General features: G+C 43.2%; 1 protein-coding gene across 5 annotated transcripts in view; it reads left to right on the top strand.

The window, feature by feature from the left end:
• Positions 1 to 16,076, top strand: part of SLC37A3 (solute carrier family 37 member 3) — a 41,564-nt gene that overhangs the window by 15,421 nt on the left and 10,067 nt on the right. For 4 of the 5 annotated variants that reach the window (XM_046669875.1, XM_046669874.1, XM_046669873.1 and 1 more), the window contains exons 5-10: positions 2,560 to 2,643; positions 4,457 to 4,602; positions 8,790 to 8,886; positions 11,065 to 11,149; positions 12,133 to 12,311; positions 14,519 to 14,660. In XM_046669875.1, coding sequence (XP_046525831.1) covers positions 2,560 to 2,643; positions 4,457 to 4,602; positions 8,790 to 8,886; positions 11,065 to 11,149; positions 12,133 to 12,311; positions 14,519 to 14,660 — 733 coding nt within the window. The remainder of the gene's footprint in view (positions 1 to 2,559; positions 2,644 to 4,456; positions 4,603 to 8,789; positions 8,887 to 11,064; positions 11,150 to 12,132; positions 12,312 to 14,518; positions 14,661 to 16,076) is intronic. The other variant, XM_046669877.1, reaches the window with a different exon arrangement.

Genomic DNA, 16,076 nt, shown 5'->3' with positions numbered 1-16,076 from the left:
CTCAGATCTGCAGGGCGTTGGTGCCTTTCTCATCGCTTTAGCTTAACGCTGAGTGAGATGGGAGCCCTGGAAGGTTGTGTGCAGAGAAGAGCCAGGATCTGCCTTCTGTTTGGGCAGGCGCACTTGCTGCTCCAGGAGATGGAGCTGCAGGGCAAAGGCAGGAACAGAGAGGTCACTGTTAGGCTATTCCCATGTGAAGGTGAAAGGTGATGGTGGCTTGGGTTCACGGTAGAGGTAAGAGAGGTGGGGAGAAGGAGATTTTAGTTGTGTTTTGAATGTGGAATATAAGAGAAAGAGAGGTATCAAAGACAGCTGCAGGGCAGAGGTGTCACGGCAGGGTGGAAGACCACGGGAAGCGGAGGCTTTGGGGAAATTGCTGTTGCACACGTTGCATTTGAGAGATACCTGGTATTGCACAAATAGTGAAGAGCAGACCCTGGGTTGTATGAGTCTGCAGTTCAAGGTAGAGGGTCAGGCTGGAGGTACAAATTTCAGTGTCCTTAGCATAGAGATGGTTTTCAAAATTATGAGACAGGATGAAATCATCAAGAGAGCAGGTGAGGACAGAGGAGAGGTGTGAAGACTGAGCTGTGGCTCAGTATTTAGAGCAGGGAAGATGAAGAATGGGCAAGGGTGGCTGAGATGGGGCAGTAAAGGAGGAGAACCGTGAGAGGCTGGTGTCGCAGGAACCACTCTGGGGGCGGGGGCTGGTTCTCTGTCTGAGGCTATCTTCTCCGCTTACGCAGCCCGCGTTTCTGTCTGGTTGTGGGGAACGTCTGTGGTGGCTGCTGAATTGGAGCTGTGGGACCAATGGTGGCAACAGCTGGAACTGTGCACTGTGGGAGCAGTCTGACCTTTTCTCCTAGCATCTATTTCCTCTCTTTAAAAAATTTAATTCTGAATGTCCAGGTGATGTGGAATACTGGGTGAAAGTCTCAAAGTAATTGCTAAGTGTTTGTGTCTGGGTAATTATTGGAAAATCTTTTCTTCAACGAGGCGACTTACAGAAACAGTTGGAGCGGCTCTTAGATGATTTAGCCTAGCTTCTCACCCGGGACAGTTTCTGTGCAAAGTCCCAGTACACTGCCATTCAACTTGGGCTGGAGCGCTCCCTGCGAGCCGTCTCTGTGAGCCTTTCATGGGTATTTTAAGAGGCAGTGTGGTCCAGTGGGAAGACCAGCTCTACCACCGTCAACTAACTGTGTTAAACTTGGTTTTAAAATGGAGTTTTAAAACTTGGTTTTAACCTTTTTAAGATACTTAGTTTCCTCATCTATAGAGTTGAGATGATAATACCCATTTATAGGATTAAGTAGATTTAGGACATAGGAGATAAGTGCCATGAAAAGTCAGTGGTTATTCATTCTTTATATTGAGCTTCATTTCCTTCTGTAACTTACAGGTATTTGGAGCAACATGGAATAAATTGATTCCCTAAACTGAAACATAATTGAGAGATTTTCTTCACCCCCTTTAATATGCATAGCATTAGACCATGTGAGTGGCAGCTATAGAATATAGGATCTAATACTCACAGATGCCTCTTTTTTGTTTGAGGAAGATTGGCCCTGAGCTAACATCTGCCACCAATCCTCTTTTTGCTGAGGGAGATTGTTGCTGAGCTAACATCTGTGCCAGTCTCTATTTTGTATCTGGGATGCTTGCCACAGCACGGCTTGATAAGCAGTGCGTAGGTCCATGCCCAGGATCCAAACCAGCGAACCCCGGGCCACCGAAGCAGAGCGTGTGACCTTAACTGCAACACTACCAGGCCAGCCCCACACATGCCTCTTTTGAGGTAGTAAAGCTTAATGAGGGAAAGACATTTATTATGACATTTTTCGTCTAAATTTTCTCTAATACAGTCAATTTATTAGAAACAAAACAATTTAGGTTTTTAGTCAAGACATTTATTCATTTTACGTATTTGTGGAAGGGACCTAGAGTGTGTCGTCTTAGCTCTTTAGTCTGCCTTGCTGCCATGACCTCAGCATTTTAATTCCTGCCACTCAGTGGGAGGAGAGCAGAAGGCAGGACATTTGTACCTGTCTCCAGCTCATTATTATACCTCCCTGCTCTCCCTGCCTGTCGGATTAAACAGGCAACAACACATGCGCCCTAGCAGCTTCCGTTCCGCAGGACATGTAGCACATCTTAATACGAGTGCAGATGGCTAAGAGGACTCCCTCTGGGAAAGCAGATAACTGGTGTTAGGAGTTAATCTATTCTAGAAAATGAAATAGATTTGTGTGCTCATTTTATTAGAATAATTCTTGTGGGTTTTTTCTTTTTTCAGTCTCCTTCTAGGCAGTTAGGGGATCAAGTGGAACCAGAGTTTGCAGTGAATTACCACATCTCAGTGCCTGAGATGTTTATAGCACAGTGGGCAGAAGCCCATTGTCATTTCATGAAACTTTTGTGAAACTGATGTAGACAGCTAGTCTAGGCGTGATGTCTGTCACCCTAGTGTTGTGTTTGCCCATCTATTTTATGATGCATCTTATTTTTTTCAGGCTGTGTTGTTGTTCAGAACTGTAAAATAAAGTGCTTTATTTTTAGGGCCTTTTCATCAGTGGTATCGTTGGGGATCGGCTTAATTTGCGATGGGTCCTATCTTTCGGCATGTGCTCTTCTGCGTTAGTGGTAAGTTGGAAAGGTATTTATTATTATCATTATTATTATTATTATTTTGATCAGGCATTTTAGAATCCAGGTAACCCCCTACTTCTGTATGTAGAACAGAATAGTAAATTAATCTTCAGTTTTCTAATCCCCCGTGTGCCTCTTCAGTTAGGGGTCTTTTTAAAGTACAGTTCCAGATCAGGCCCCTTCTTGACCCTCCGTCACCAGTGAAGTCTAAGCATAAACAGCGTGACACTCAGTGCTCCCTGGAGCCCGTCCCAGCCCCTCTACAATCGTGTCCATCACTATGCTTCTCCACTTTGCTCTGGCCCAACTCACCTATTTTCCCTGGCCCTAGCGGATGCTGCTCCTTTCTCCCTCACTACTTTTGTTCCTGCTCTTCTCCTGCCTTGAATGGCCCTCTTTGCAGCTCTCCATAGTCTGACTCAGCTCTTCTCAACCAGCTCGAGTCTCCTTCAAATCACTGGCCAAATGACACTTCATTCATGATGCCTTCCTTCGCTGACCCTACTCCTGGGGTAACCCGTCCCTCTTCTGAGCTTTGGCGCCTGTGTTTCTTTGAAGGCACTTTTATTGTCTGTTACTTAGCCTACTTCTTTCTGTCTCTGTCTTGCTTGGGAGTCTGTAGCATCATGGTTACGATCAGGGACTTCTGGAGACCTGGGCTGCCTGTGTTTTAGTCCTTCTGCGATTTCCTAGCCATGATTTCTCTGCGCTTCAGCTTCCTCATCTGAAAAGTCCGTCCTCCTGGGGTTGTGGTGTGGGCTCTCTGAGTTACTGTGTGTAAGGCGTTTGGAACAATGCCTGGCTAATTAAGTGCCATGGAGGGCACATCCGATCTTGAATCAGCTCTTTTTTGCTTACTAGTTTCTAGTGAGGAATTTTTGGTGATGGAGTGAAAGCATGGGTTTTAGTTAGACCCTATTTATTATTGCTTCTCAGTGTCTGCCATTTGAGCGATTGAAGCAGTTTATTTGTTCATGAGCTGGTCACCCACACATATATACATACTATTTTAAAACGTGTTTATGCACTTTCTTGTTTTTTTTTTTTTTACATTTTTTGAAAAATTGAAGTATATACATAAACCCACCCTTTTGGTGTATAGTTTTGACAAACGAGTGTAGTCGTGTAACTACCACCCCTCCCTTGTTCCCCAGCCTCTGGCAACCGCTGACCCTTTTACAATCCTTATAGTTTTGCTTATTCCAGAATGTCATGTGGCTGGAATCATACAGCATTATACATACCATTCAGCCCATGCAGAATATTCCCAGAATAAAATGTCCACTCGAGCAAAATGCCTAGAAGAAAGCAGCCACTTGAATGCTGCTGAATTACTGAGCAGGTCACAAGTCACACTGATTCCCTTAGAGCCGCAGGGATAACAGTAGCCGGCACTTCCCGGTCCCCACGATGTGCCAGTCCTGTTCTGACCGAATTTACACACGTGAACCCAGTCCCCACAGCAGTCCTCCACAAACACGGGCCCGAGGAAGAGGAAGTAGATGTAAAACGAGGGCTTAACTTTTTAGAGCTGAAGACGCAGCCTGGAGGGGTGATCATCAGTGAGTTTTGTGTTGTTTGACATCTCTGCCTTTCTGGCCGGTGGCGGTTTGGTGATTGTCTCACTCACCTGGTGCTGCTCCGAGCAGGAGCACCCGAAGAGTCAGCCACACGTCTCTTAGCCCCTAGACATTTGAATGTGTCCTTCACGTGGTCACTTCACGCGGATGTGTAAGTGGTCGGCAGCTAGGTGTGCTAAGCACGTGCGTGTGGGTGTTACATGTCCCTTTCTCTCTTCTTCTCTAAGGTGTTTGTCTTTGGCACTCTCACGGAATGGCTGCACTTCTACAGCATGGGGCTCTACTGCTGCCTGTGGATTGTGAACGGCCTGCTGCAGTCCACTGGTTGGCCCTGTGTGGTTGCTGTTATGGGCAACTGGTTTGGGAAAGCTGGGTATGCCACTTCCTTCCTCTTTCATTTCTCCAAGTGTTTTAATATTGGCTTATTGAGACTTGTCAAAGTCAATTAGCTGGATCCCTTGGACACTGCCAACGTCTTCCCTCTAGTTTAGAAAGTTAGAAAAGCTCAGGGAGAGACAGTTCCCCCTCAGAGTGTACTGGAAATGGTGCGGACCTTAGAGATGACCATACACAGACGATCTAGCCCCAGCAGACACTTGCATCACACCCTCCCAGCCATGGTCAGATTTCAAGTGTGCTAAGACAGTACGTCTCAGTTCTTTTTTAATCTCCCCTTTAGAGAACATGAATATCTCATGTGCCACCCCATCATTTATCTCCTGTGGGTTTTGCCTTCTCTTACCTTGTTTAAGACTCTATGATCTAGTTTAACCTTCTTACATTAAATAAAGATAGGGAAACTGAGCCCAAAAGCTATCTGTGGAACTTGCCTAAGGTCAGCCAACAAAGGCAATAAGATGCAGATGAAGAATGCCAGACTTTGGAGTTAGTTAAATTGGATATTTCCCCCCTAAACCTTCAAATAGTTATTAGATTATATTTGAGTTTGCGTGTGGGGTGGGCCAAGGCGTGAGGGTGGGCACCTGCTAGGCCACCCAGGAAGAAGAGCCATGGTTAATTTTCAGGTAGGAAAATAAGTTGAGATGCCCAAAGACGGGGCATTGTCGTTTATCATTGTTTGTGACACTCTGATTTCAGGAATATTAATTAGGATGCCTGTCATTTTTGCTGCGTAACTATTTATGTGTTGTGAGATGCACCTTTACTTTGCCGATGGCTCTGTCTTTTTAGTTTACTCTCTTATGTAGGGACCCGTGTATGCATCAGTCATGATCCACCCACCACGGTGAGGAGTGCATGCTCTGACTCACTCCTCTCGGTTTTCCAGCTTCCTCTTTTTCATAATGGGAGTAATGAAGCTCGCTGACTAATGCTCTGTAACGCTGTGAAAGTTCACCTGTAAAATGTCTTGTGGTTGGAATAAGCCCCACTTAATGAGAATGCTCTTGATTATATTTCATTGTGCTAGTGAGTTCTCTTTCACTCTAGCATCATTGGTTTAACAGAAATGATTTAAGAGATACTCATTCCCCTATAATCCCTTAGTTTTCTTTGGGAGTAGGTGATACCGTCTGCTCATGGGCTGTTTATTTTTAAGATTTTTAGGGGCCGGCCCCATGGCTGAGTGGTTAAGTTTGCATGCTCCGCTTCAGCAGCCCAGGGTTTCGCCAGTTTGGATCCTGGGCGTGGACATGGCACCACTCATCAGGCCATGTTGGGGTGGCATCCCACATGCCACAACTAGAAGGACCCACAACTAAAATATACAACTATGTACTGGGGGGATTTGGGGAGAAAAAGCCAAAAAAGAAAAAAATTTTTTTAAGGTAATTTTTTTCCATGTGTGAGTTTTGAAGATTATACAAAGGCTGCTTGTTTATTGTAGACAAACTGGATAATATAAATGAACAAAGAGAAATAAAGGCAAAACCACTTGAAATCCTATCGCTCAAGGATAACCACTGTGACATGCATCAACTTGAGATAATTCTTATCTGAACTTTTACAGATTGGATGACACTGGGTATTGGATAGCAGTGACTGGACAGGCTGACCACTTCATTATTTCTGTGGATCAGTCTCAAAGGAAAAAAAAATTCAAGAAAACCATTATGGCTTCATCTTGAAAGACACACTTTTTTCTTAGCCGAGTAACACTTGTAAGTGAAACCGATGGTGTGCTGCGTGAGACACAGTGACTTCCTGTGAAACGTAACAGTAAATCACAAAGTGCCAGTAAAACTATAACAACTTGAAATCTCGCTTATTTTTAGCCAGTTTCTTGTAAAATCGTGTCTTTGGTCAGCCACTGTTACTCAGAGCCTGACCTTCCAGCTCTTCCCCCCAGGGCCCTCTTGATAGGTCTCAGGTATTTTAGAGGATGGGGACATTTTAGCAGGGGAGAACCGTAGAGATTAGTTCAAAGCATTTGTTTTCCAGGTGAAAAAAGTTGGGGACACTGGGCCTTAGCTGGGACTTGCTTGAGATTACTCAGCTGGAAGTGGCAGGGTAAGGACTTTGGGACAGACTTCATATTTCACTGGACAGTGTTATCTCCCTGTTCATTTTTTAGATTCCTTCTTTCTTTTTTTTGAGGAAGATTAGCCCTGAACTAACATCTGCCGCCTGTCCTCCTCTTTTTGCTGAAGAAGACTGGCCCTGAGCTAACATCTGTGCCCATCGTCCTCTGTTTTATATGTGGGACACCTACCACAGCATGGCTTGACAAGCTGTGCGTAGGTCCGAACCTGGGATCTGAACCAGCGAACCGCTGGCCGCCAAAGCAGAACACGCGAAGTTAACTGCTGTGCCACCGGGCCGGCCTCTCTTTCTGTCTTAAAGAAGTTATAAAAATGTTTAACGGCTGGCCCCGTGGCCGAGTTGTTAAGTTTGCACACTCCCCTTTGGCAGCCCAGGGTTTCACCCGTTCGGATCCTGGGCCTGGACATGGCACCTCTCATCAGGCCATGCTGAGGCGGCATCCCACACAGCACAACCAGAGGCACTCACAGCTGGAATCTACAACTACATACCGGGGTGTCTGTGTGTTAGGGGAGGGGAGGGTGGCGCGTGCTTTGGGGAGAGGAAGAAAATAAAAAAGATTGGCAACAGATGTTAGCTCAGGTGCCAGTCTTTAAAGAAAAAAAAATTCTAAACCTAACAGTGTGTTATTACTATGTATCAAGTAGAATAAAATATAAATTTAAACATTAAAAAAAGTAACTTTTCCTACCTCCTTTTTCTTTCACCAGCTCTACTGCCATTGCCTGCGTTCAGAGCTAATCATTTTTCTCCAGGACTGTTGTAACAGCTAGTTTCCTTTCCACCAGACTCCTCACCTACCCATCCATCTTTTTTTTAACGGCTTTATTGCAGTATACAATAAGCTGCACATGTTTAACATGTACTATTTGATGAGTTTTGGCATGCATACACCCGTAAAACCATCATCACAATTAAGATAATAAACATGCCCATCCCCCCAAAAGCTTCCTCACGCCCCTTGGTAATTCCTCCCACCCCTCCCGCCGCCACCCCCACCCTCCCACTGCCATCTCTAGGTAACTACTGATTTGCTTTCTGTCACTTTAATTTGAATTTTCTAAAATTTTATATAAATGGCATCATACAGTGTGTACTCTCTTGTCTGTCTTCTGTCAGTCTGCCTGATTATTTCGAGATACATTTATGTATATTGATACTTCATTCCTTCTTATAGCTGAGTAATAATCCATTGTACCACAATTTATCTGTTCCCCTGTTGATGAACATTTGGGTTGTTTTCAGCTTTTGGCTGTTACAAGTAAAGCTACTGTGAACGTTTGTGTCCAAATCCTTGTATGGACGTAAGCTTTCACTTGCCAGCATAAATGCCTTGGAGTAGAATGGCTGGGTCCTATGGTAGGTGTCTGTTTATCTTTTAAGAAACTGGAAATCTCTTCCAAAGTGGTTGTACCATTTTACATCCCCCCCCCCCCCAGCAGAGTGTGAGGTTCTAGCTGCTCTGTAGCCTTCCAGCACTCGCTGTACTTGGTCTTTGTTGACGTTAGCTAGTCTAGTGGGTGTGTAGTGATCCCTCATTTGGTTTTAATTTGTATTTCCCTAGTGTCTGATGATGTTGAACATCTTTACATGTGCTTATCTGCATCTTATTTTTGTGTGTGTGAAGTATCTATTACAATCTTTTGCCTCCTTTTCAAAAACATTTTATTTGAGATGATTTTAGATTCATGCTCTTTAACATGTTATTGCATTGTCTGTCTTCATATTATTGAGTGTTGAGAGTTCTTCATATTCTAGATGCAAGTCTTTTTGTCGGACAAGTGATATGCAAATATTCTATCCCAATCTGTGGTTTGTCTTTTTTAATTCTCTTGACGGTGTCTTTCAGTGAGCCTCAAATTGAACTTCAGTATAATAAAATCTTAGAGTTAGAAGAGACGTGGTGTTTTGCCATTTGGGTGTACTTGAAAAAACCCTTAAAAGACAATGTTGATTCTTTACAGTGTGAACTTTCACTGTTTTGGCCATTTTGTGTTTGAAGTGCACACAGAACCCCTTCTGATTCTGTTGTCCTGTTTTCTCCTGTTCCCATCTTAGACGAGGAGTTGTTTTTGGTCTCTGGAGTGCCTGTGCTTCAGTGGGCAACATTTTGGGAGCGTGCCTAGCTTCTTCTGTTCTGCAATATGGTTATGAGGTAGGTATTTCTTTCTAGGTTTTTCTTGAGGTATATATATTTTGTTTTTTAGGAAACAATACTGCGGCCATTTAAAACTACCTAGAGCTGCGTTTGGGTGGGGCAAAGCTTGTATTAAAAGTGGACAAACTTTTGATAAATTCAAACACATAAAAAAATTATTCATGGGAAAACACCCAAGTCTATATAATCAACCAGGAAAAAGTACTTGCAACTCTTTACAGATAAAGAGCTAATCTCCCTAATAGATAAAGAGCACCTGCAAATTGATAAGAAAAAGACTAAGAACACACAGAAAGAAAGGTAATGAATTGGAGCTCTTAGTTTATGAAAAGGAAATAGACATGGCTTATAAACATACAGGACGTTCCATTTCACTCGTAAGTTAGTCTTTCGTTCAATAAATATTTATTAAGCTCCTCTAAGTGCCTGTAGGCAGTAGAGAATAGAGCACTGGCCAAAAGACCAAAATATGCCCCTTATAGAGCTCAGGTGTTAGTTGGTGGAGAAATGCAAGTCAAAACTAAAAGAACGGAAGGAAAAAAAGAAAGGAAGGAAAGAGAAAGAGAGAAAGCAAAAGAAAGAAACTACACTGTACACTTACTAGATTGCTAAGAATCCAGAAGTTTGATCACGTTGTGTTTATGAGGACGTGAAGAGACAGGCGTTGTGGTTGCCAGAGTCAGTAAACCCTGGAGGGTCAATATGGGACTGTCAGAGTTACGGCTGCTCTGACCGAGCAGTTCAACCAGCAGGAGTTAATCCCTTGGGTGAAGACACTTCGACTTGTACAAAGTGATATATCTACAAGGTAATTTATTTCAGCATTCTTTGTAATAGCAAAAGATTGATAACAATGTCACCCAATAGGGAAACAGACTATGAATCATCTATTCAGCAGAAGGCTGGGCAGCTGTGAAATAGAGGTAGGATGCCCAGCGAGTACTGACAGGGAAAGAGTTCAGTGGTGTGTTAAGTGAAGAAAGCAAAACGGTATTGAGTGATGCCATGTGCAAAATGGAGGAAGAATCAAAAAGGATATATTTGTATTGGTTTGAATGTTTCTAAAACACTCTCTGGGAAGTAAAAATTAAATGACAACGGTGGTTGTATGTGGGAAGATGAGGGCCGAGTGGATGGGAGAAGGGGTGGGTGGGAGACTTTTACTATACATCTTCTACTTTTTCATGCGAATCATGTGAATATACTGCCTATTCAGAAACCTAAATAATTTAAGTAAGTTACTCATTTAAAAAGTAGATAAAGTTTTAAATGGCCCACCAAAGGTTTCGTCTCTGAAGAATTTTGGTCTAGTCAATGTCAATGGAAGGTCGCTCCTCTGTTCACTGTCTACTTTCCTCTAGGCTTCTTAGCTTCGCACCTGGGTTGTACCACCTGGTGCAGACTGGAGTTTCCGTTCAGCTTATGTGCTGCTCCAAGTTTGACTTCTGGAAAGACTGCTTTAGTTTTGTCACTGACTTGTTAAAAAATTCAGACTGTCTATCCATGTCAGGCTCCATTCTCTGTTAAATGCAATTCAGCTGTGCAGCCTGGCTTTTGAGAACGTGATCTCCATCATCAGCTTTCCAGATCAGTCTTAGTCCCTGTCACCCCAGCGGAAGCCCACTGCTTCGACGTGCAGAAGGCTTTCTGTCTCATCACACCTGTGCCTTCGCCTCAGTTGTGCCGAGAAAGGTGGTCAGTTGCTTTTTCAGCTCCTTCTTAAAACATCGTCTGGCTACTTCAGCCTCTTTAGCTGTTTCCTTCTCAATTCCTATGTGTCTTTCTTAGCAGGACTCCGCCTTCTCATTTACTCAGCTACATGCTGCCTTATATTATTGTTTTATGTACTGTCTCATCCCCCCGCCTGGATAGGATGTCTTCAAGGCAGATGCTGTCTCTTGTTGGAGGCTATGTGGTGCAAAGAATGAGATTTTGGGAGATAGTCCTGATTTCACAATTGTCCTAGTACCACTCAGTATCCAGGGGACCTTAATTATCCTCTCTGAGCCTCACAGAGTCGTTGGGAAAATTAATGAAAAAACACAAGTGAACCCAGTTCAGTACCTGGCACAGACTCAGCACCTAGCACTCACTTCCCACCCACCTCCTCCCCCACATGTGCATCTGATGAACATCCCAGGTGTGTAAGAAGCACCTCTCTCCTCTCTCCTCCAGTATGCCTTTCTGGTGACGGCTGCTGTGCAGTTTGCTGGTGGGATCATCATCTTCTTTGGACTCCTGGTGTCACCAGAAGAAATTGGTGAGGAGAAGCTCTCTCTTCTTTTCTATTCAGAGAAATCTGAGGCCAGGACAGTCAGTCTCTTTTCCTAGGAGAACTGTGAGCTCCTTTCAGTGAATTAAAGGATCAGTATTGCTGTTTGTGTCCTGGAGACACTGGCTGAGCCTGGTACAGCTGCATGCTTGAGGGCAGTGAGGCTCACCTTTTATAGATTCAGGGGAAACTCGTCATTGCAAATAAGTTTTATAATTGAGACACAGGCCAGAAATTAGCAAGGATGTATTTTCTTTTTTTTTTTGAGGAAGATTAGTCCTGAGCTAACATCTGCTGCCAGTCCTTCTCTTTTTGCTGAGGAAGACTGGCCCTGAGCTAACATCTGTGCCCATCTTTCTCCACTTTATATGTGGGATGCCTACCACAGCATGGCTTTTGCCAAGCGGTGCCATGTCCGCACCCAGGATCCGAACCAGTGAACCCCGGGCCGCCAAAGCAGAACGTGCGCGCTTAACCTCTATGCCACTGGGCTGGCCCCCTAGCAAGGATGTATTTCTAATTTCACTTCTTGAGACAGATTTCTTTTCCTTCATTAAAGTAATTTAGTTTGATACTTATCGGTTGTTAAATACAGAATATGTACAAGTGAAACCACAGAAGCAAAGAGATGTACGATTTTTCTGTCTTTTGAGTATTATGACACAGACATTTCAGTTTAATAATATGTAATTAACATTTTTTTGTATATAACAGAGATAGTGTGATGAAGTTGAAGAAACATTGCTTTGAAGGCAGATAAAGTAGAATTAGAGTCCTGAGTTTGTTGCTCATTAGCTATGTGACCTTAATTGACCTTAGTTGACATTAGTCTCTGAACCTTAGTTGCTTCTTCTGTAAAATGGAAATAAAAATAATGTCAACCCCATAAGTAGTGATATATACCAGGCACTTAGCCCAGTGCTGTTTACCCAAAAGGCACTCTGTAAATGTGGCTGTCGTTGTTGTTTTAGGTCTCCCAGCTATTGAGGCAAAAGAAAATTTGGAAGAAGATTCCCACAGGCCATTAATTAATGGTGCTGAAAATGAAGATGAATATGAGCCTAATTATTCAATTCAAGAAGGAAGTCCTATTACTCAAGTCAAGGCAATAAGCTTTTATCAGGCTTGTTGCCTTCCTGGAGTTATACCGGTGAGGACCCCTTACCACAGCCAGCGAGATGTTGCAGCCTGGGTGTGAGCTCTTCCTGGGATAAAGCATCTTTAAGTATTTAGCTTCTCCGTGGTACTTTATTTTAGGAATATCTGTTCAGAGGGATATTGTATAGTTCCCCTCAGCTTGTTTCTATATTGACACCACTTGAAATTTTATCTGATATCTAAATCAGGGGTCAGCAAAGGGGCTCTTTCCTGTGAGGAGCCAGATAGTAAATGTTTTCAGCTTTGTGGGGCCCGTGCAGTCTCTGCCACAGCTACTCAACTCTCTAGAGAAAGAAACAGTGTGGACGGACGTGGAACAAATGGGCACAGCCAGGTTTGGCGCATGACCCTAGTTTGCTGCCCCTGATCCAGCATGCGAGTAAGAAGGCAAGATTGATATTTTTATGTAGGTATTTTGGCCTATTGAAGTATTATAGAATTTGTATGGACTAAGTAGGGTTTTGAATGGTTCATTAAGTCTGTCTTATTTGCCAGAGAGAAAAAAAATAGTCTGCCCTTTTGTTAAAAGACCCAGAGCAGAATACTGCACAGTGTTTCTTGGTAATGCATTCCAGTGTTTCCACAACCTTCACCGTCGGGAGAGCTCTCTAACATCTAAACTAAATCCCTTCTGCCGCCGTTTTTCTGTCTTGGTGTTTTGGGCACGCTAGCAGGGGAGTGGAAGTTAAGAGGCCTAGGTTGTGTTTCCAGCTTACCCACTACCTCTCTGTGAGGCCTGGGGCCAGTCACTCAGCCGTCCTTGTGTCTCAGTTCCTCTTCCTGTGGAGTAGAAAGTGTACGGTCTTCCCTGGGGTCTTTAACCTTGGGTTATTGTACGTGCATAAGCACCTGTTTTTGTTTATTTCATTGTTGAATGGTGCTTTATGCATGTAACCCCCCAGCTAGGTTGAAACTTCGTGCTGATATTTATCAGTTCCCTTCTACCCATGCCCCCCAAGTTAAGAGAACTGATATTTGCAAACAGATAGTTAAGTACGAGTTAAACTCTGAGTGTGAGTTCCCACAATTCTTTAACCAAAAGATGATGTATACCACAAGGGAAATGCAAGTTCCTTTCGACCTGTTCTTAGGCTAATGACTCATATTTTTTAACTAGTTATTAAAATAGTCTGTTGCTAATAGTTTAATTTCTGAGACAGTACTTAAATTTGTTGTGACCATGGGACTCTTTTTTTCTGTTCGTTTGTGTTTCCCAAGCTGTTCCCTGATGTGGGCAGGGATGTAATGGAAATCTAGTTAACTTAATTCCTTTGTCCTGTAGCCGGCTGTCTGGACAAAACGCACTCGTGATGGGGACCTGGCTCTCTAGGGGTTGGCTGTTGCCCTGCCAGGAACGCTGTTTTAAAACAAGTGATACCTAGGGGATAGGCTCCAGGGGAGAATATACCAGCCAGACCCCCTTTGAAGTCAGTCTCTCTGTTCCTCCCCCCTCTTCCTTTGATGCTAAATGTCAGGATTTCCTGGTAATAACGTGTTGAATATAGGAGTCTTAGCCCCACTGCCATCTTAAGGCAGCTGCAACTTTTATTCCTCAAAGTGGAGCCTCAAGGCCCATGGCAATCGTGTTCTTTCATTTTTGACTCACCAGAGTTACTCTCTGCTTTTCCACTGGATGTGGGAATATAAAGCTTTTGGAAACTATAATGTGAAAGTAGTTTTAATGTTGGTGCTAAACTACAGTTTAGTCACATTGCTCTCTGTGGTTCATTATGGTAACTTTGCAGGAAGTAGAACCAAAGAAGCTTGGCTCCTTGCGATAAAAGCTGTGACAGTCACTGGATTTATTTACTTCTGTTTAATGCTAGTTAGTGGCATGAATACTTTATATCTTTGTCTAAATAAATATGAGCATGTGCCCTGCCTTATAGGTTCAAAACACTGGTTTGCTTCTACCAGAGAACTGAAAGGAGAGGAAACTGGGGACACTTGACAAATAGTCATATGTGTTTTTCATTCCAAAAGCCTGCTGTGCATGCCTTTCTAGAAGCTAATGGGGATAAAGAGAAGAGGGAGACTAGGTAAAGTCAGGCGAATGGGAATTTGTAGAAATGTGTAATTTTACAATCAGGTACTGTTCATCCCAAACTCCTCTCTTTTGTTTCACTTTTAATTACGTCGAAAACTGTGGCCCTGCTGTGCTATTTGCTCCTTATTGAGAGTTGAATGCTTTTCTTGTAGTATTCACTGGCCTATGCCTGCTTGAAGTTGGTGAATTACTCCTTCTTCTTCTGGTTGCCCTTTTATCTGAGTAACAACTTTGGATGGAAGGAAGCTGAAGCTGACAAGCTGTCCATTTGGTACGATGTTGGAGGAATTATAGGTAATACTGGTGATGCATCTTTTTCTATAATAAAGAGCTGGTCACTAGTACTCTTTTACTGTGTTATGAAATCTGGCAGCATTTAAAGTTTTATTATTATTCCACAGCCATTTTTCCTAAACTGTCCTACCAGTAAACAGCCAAACTTTTTTTTTTTTTCCGAAGATTTTATTTTTCCTTTTTCTCCCCAAAGTCCTCTGGTACATAGTTACCTAAGCATGGCCTGATGAGCGGTGCCATGTCTGCACCCAGGATCTGAACCGGCAAAACACTGGGCCTGGAAGCAGAGTGCACAAACTTAACCACTTGGCCAGGGGCCGGCCCCACAGCCAAACTCTTAAAAAAAAAAAAAGTCCATAGAAAGGAAGACCTAGCCTGCGGCAGTCCTGTGATTTATAGGGCTCTTTATTCTCGGCTCTTTGTTGATGGATCAGTTCTTTTGTCTTGGGAAGCACAGGGATGTTTCCCTCTGTGATCTTTTTAAATGTAACCTTTTCTGTATGTCTCAGCCCTGACGCGAATTGTATGTCAAAGATCCAAGTTACAATGTGGCTGTGTTCCTGTTATATGCATCCCGCCTTTCCCACCACCCCTGACTGAAGAAGGGAAAAGATTAGCTTAGTGTGTAGGTCGTCAGATCAGAGAGATAGGAATGATAGGGATGAATTTTTGTTTTTTGCAATTGCTTCATTGACCACAGCAGATTTTAATAGTGACTTTTTGCTATAGCTGGAACTATAAACAAGGAAGTAAGGTATAAACAAGGAAGTAAGAAACTTTTACATAAGACAGAATGCATTTTAGTGACTGTTACTTATATGGCTATAAAAAAACCTTAATATCCTTTCTGTAATGTTACCTGGAGAATTGTGGTAACACTAAACTGCCTGAGTACATGAAAGCATGTCATGTGTCCTTAGGTGATATATTGTCACTGTATTTGAACTTGTCTGCCCCGCCCTTACTCTTGGATTTGGAGCCGAAGGTGAGGTTGCCACCTTTAGACCAGACCGTACGTCTATATTCTGCTGTCTGAGGGGGATGAACCAGATGACCCACAGCCCCTAGAACTCAAAATGGGACTGTGTCTAAATGGGACTGTGTTGCTCAAAGAATTCACATCACCTTTTTTAAACTTCCGGACCTGTTAGTTACTGTCAAACCGTAATTGCTGCATTTAATTTTAGTGAATATTTATTGGTCGCTACTAATAGTCTGTGAGGCACTGTCCTTAATTAATCATCTTTTAAAATAAAAAGCAGAAAAGTCACAAAAGCCTTCATGGCTGGTTTGAGAAGGGAGAACAGCAATGGACAAGTGGATGGTTTAGACTATTTTTCCTTTTTCCCTATTTTGGTGTCTAATTGGTGGTGTCCTGTCCCAGTCAGCCATCATGGCGATTAGCGGTCAGGTAAT

The sequence above is a fragment of the Equus quagga genome, chromosome 8 (genome assembly GCF_021613505.1).
Source record: "Equus quagga isolate Etosha38 chromosome 8, UCLA_HA_Equagga_1.0, whole genome shotgun sequence".
Lineage (NCBI taxonomy): Eukaryota > Metazoa > Chordata > Mammalia > Perissodactyla > Equidae > Equus > Equus quagga.
This window is presented reverse-complemented; position numbering and strand designations above follow the sequence as displayed.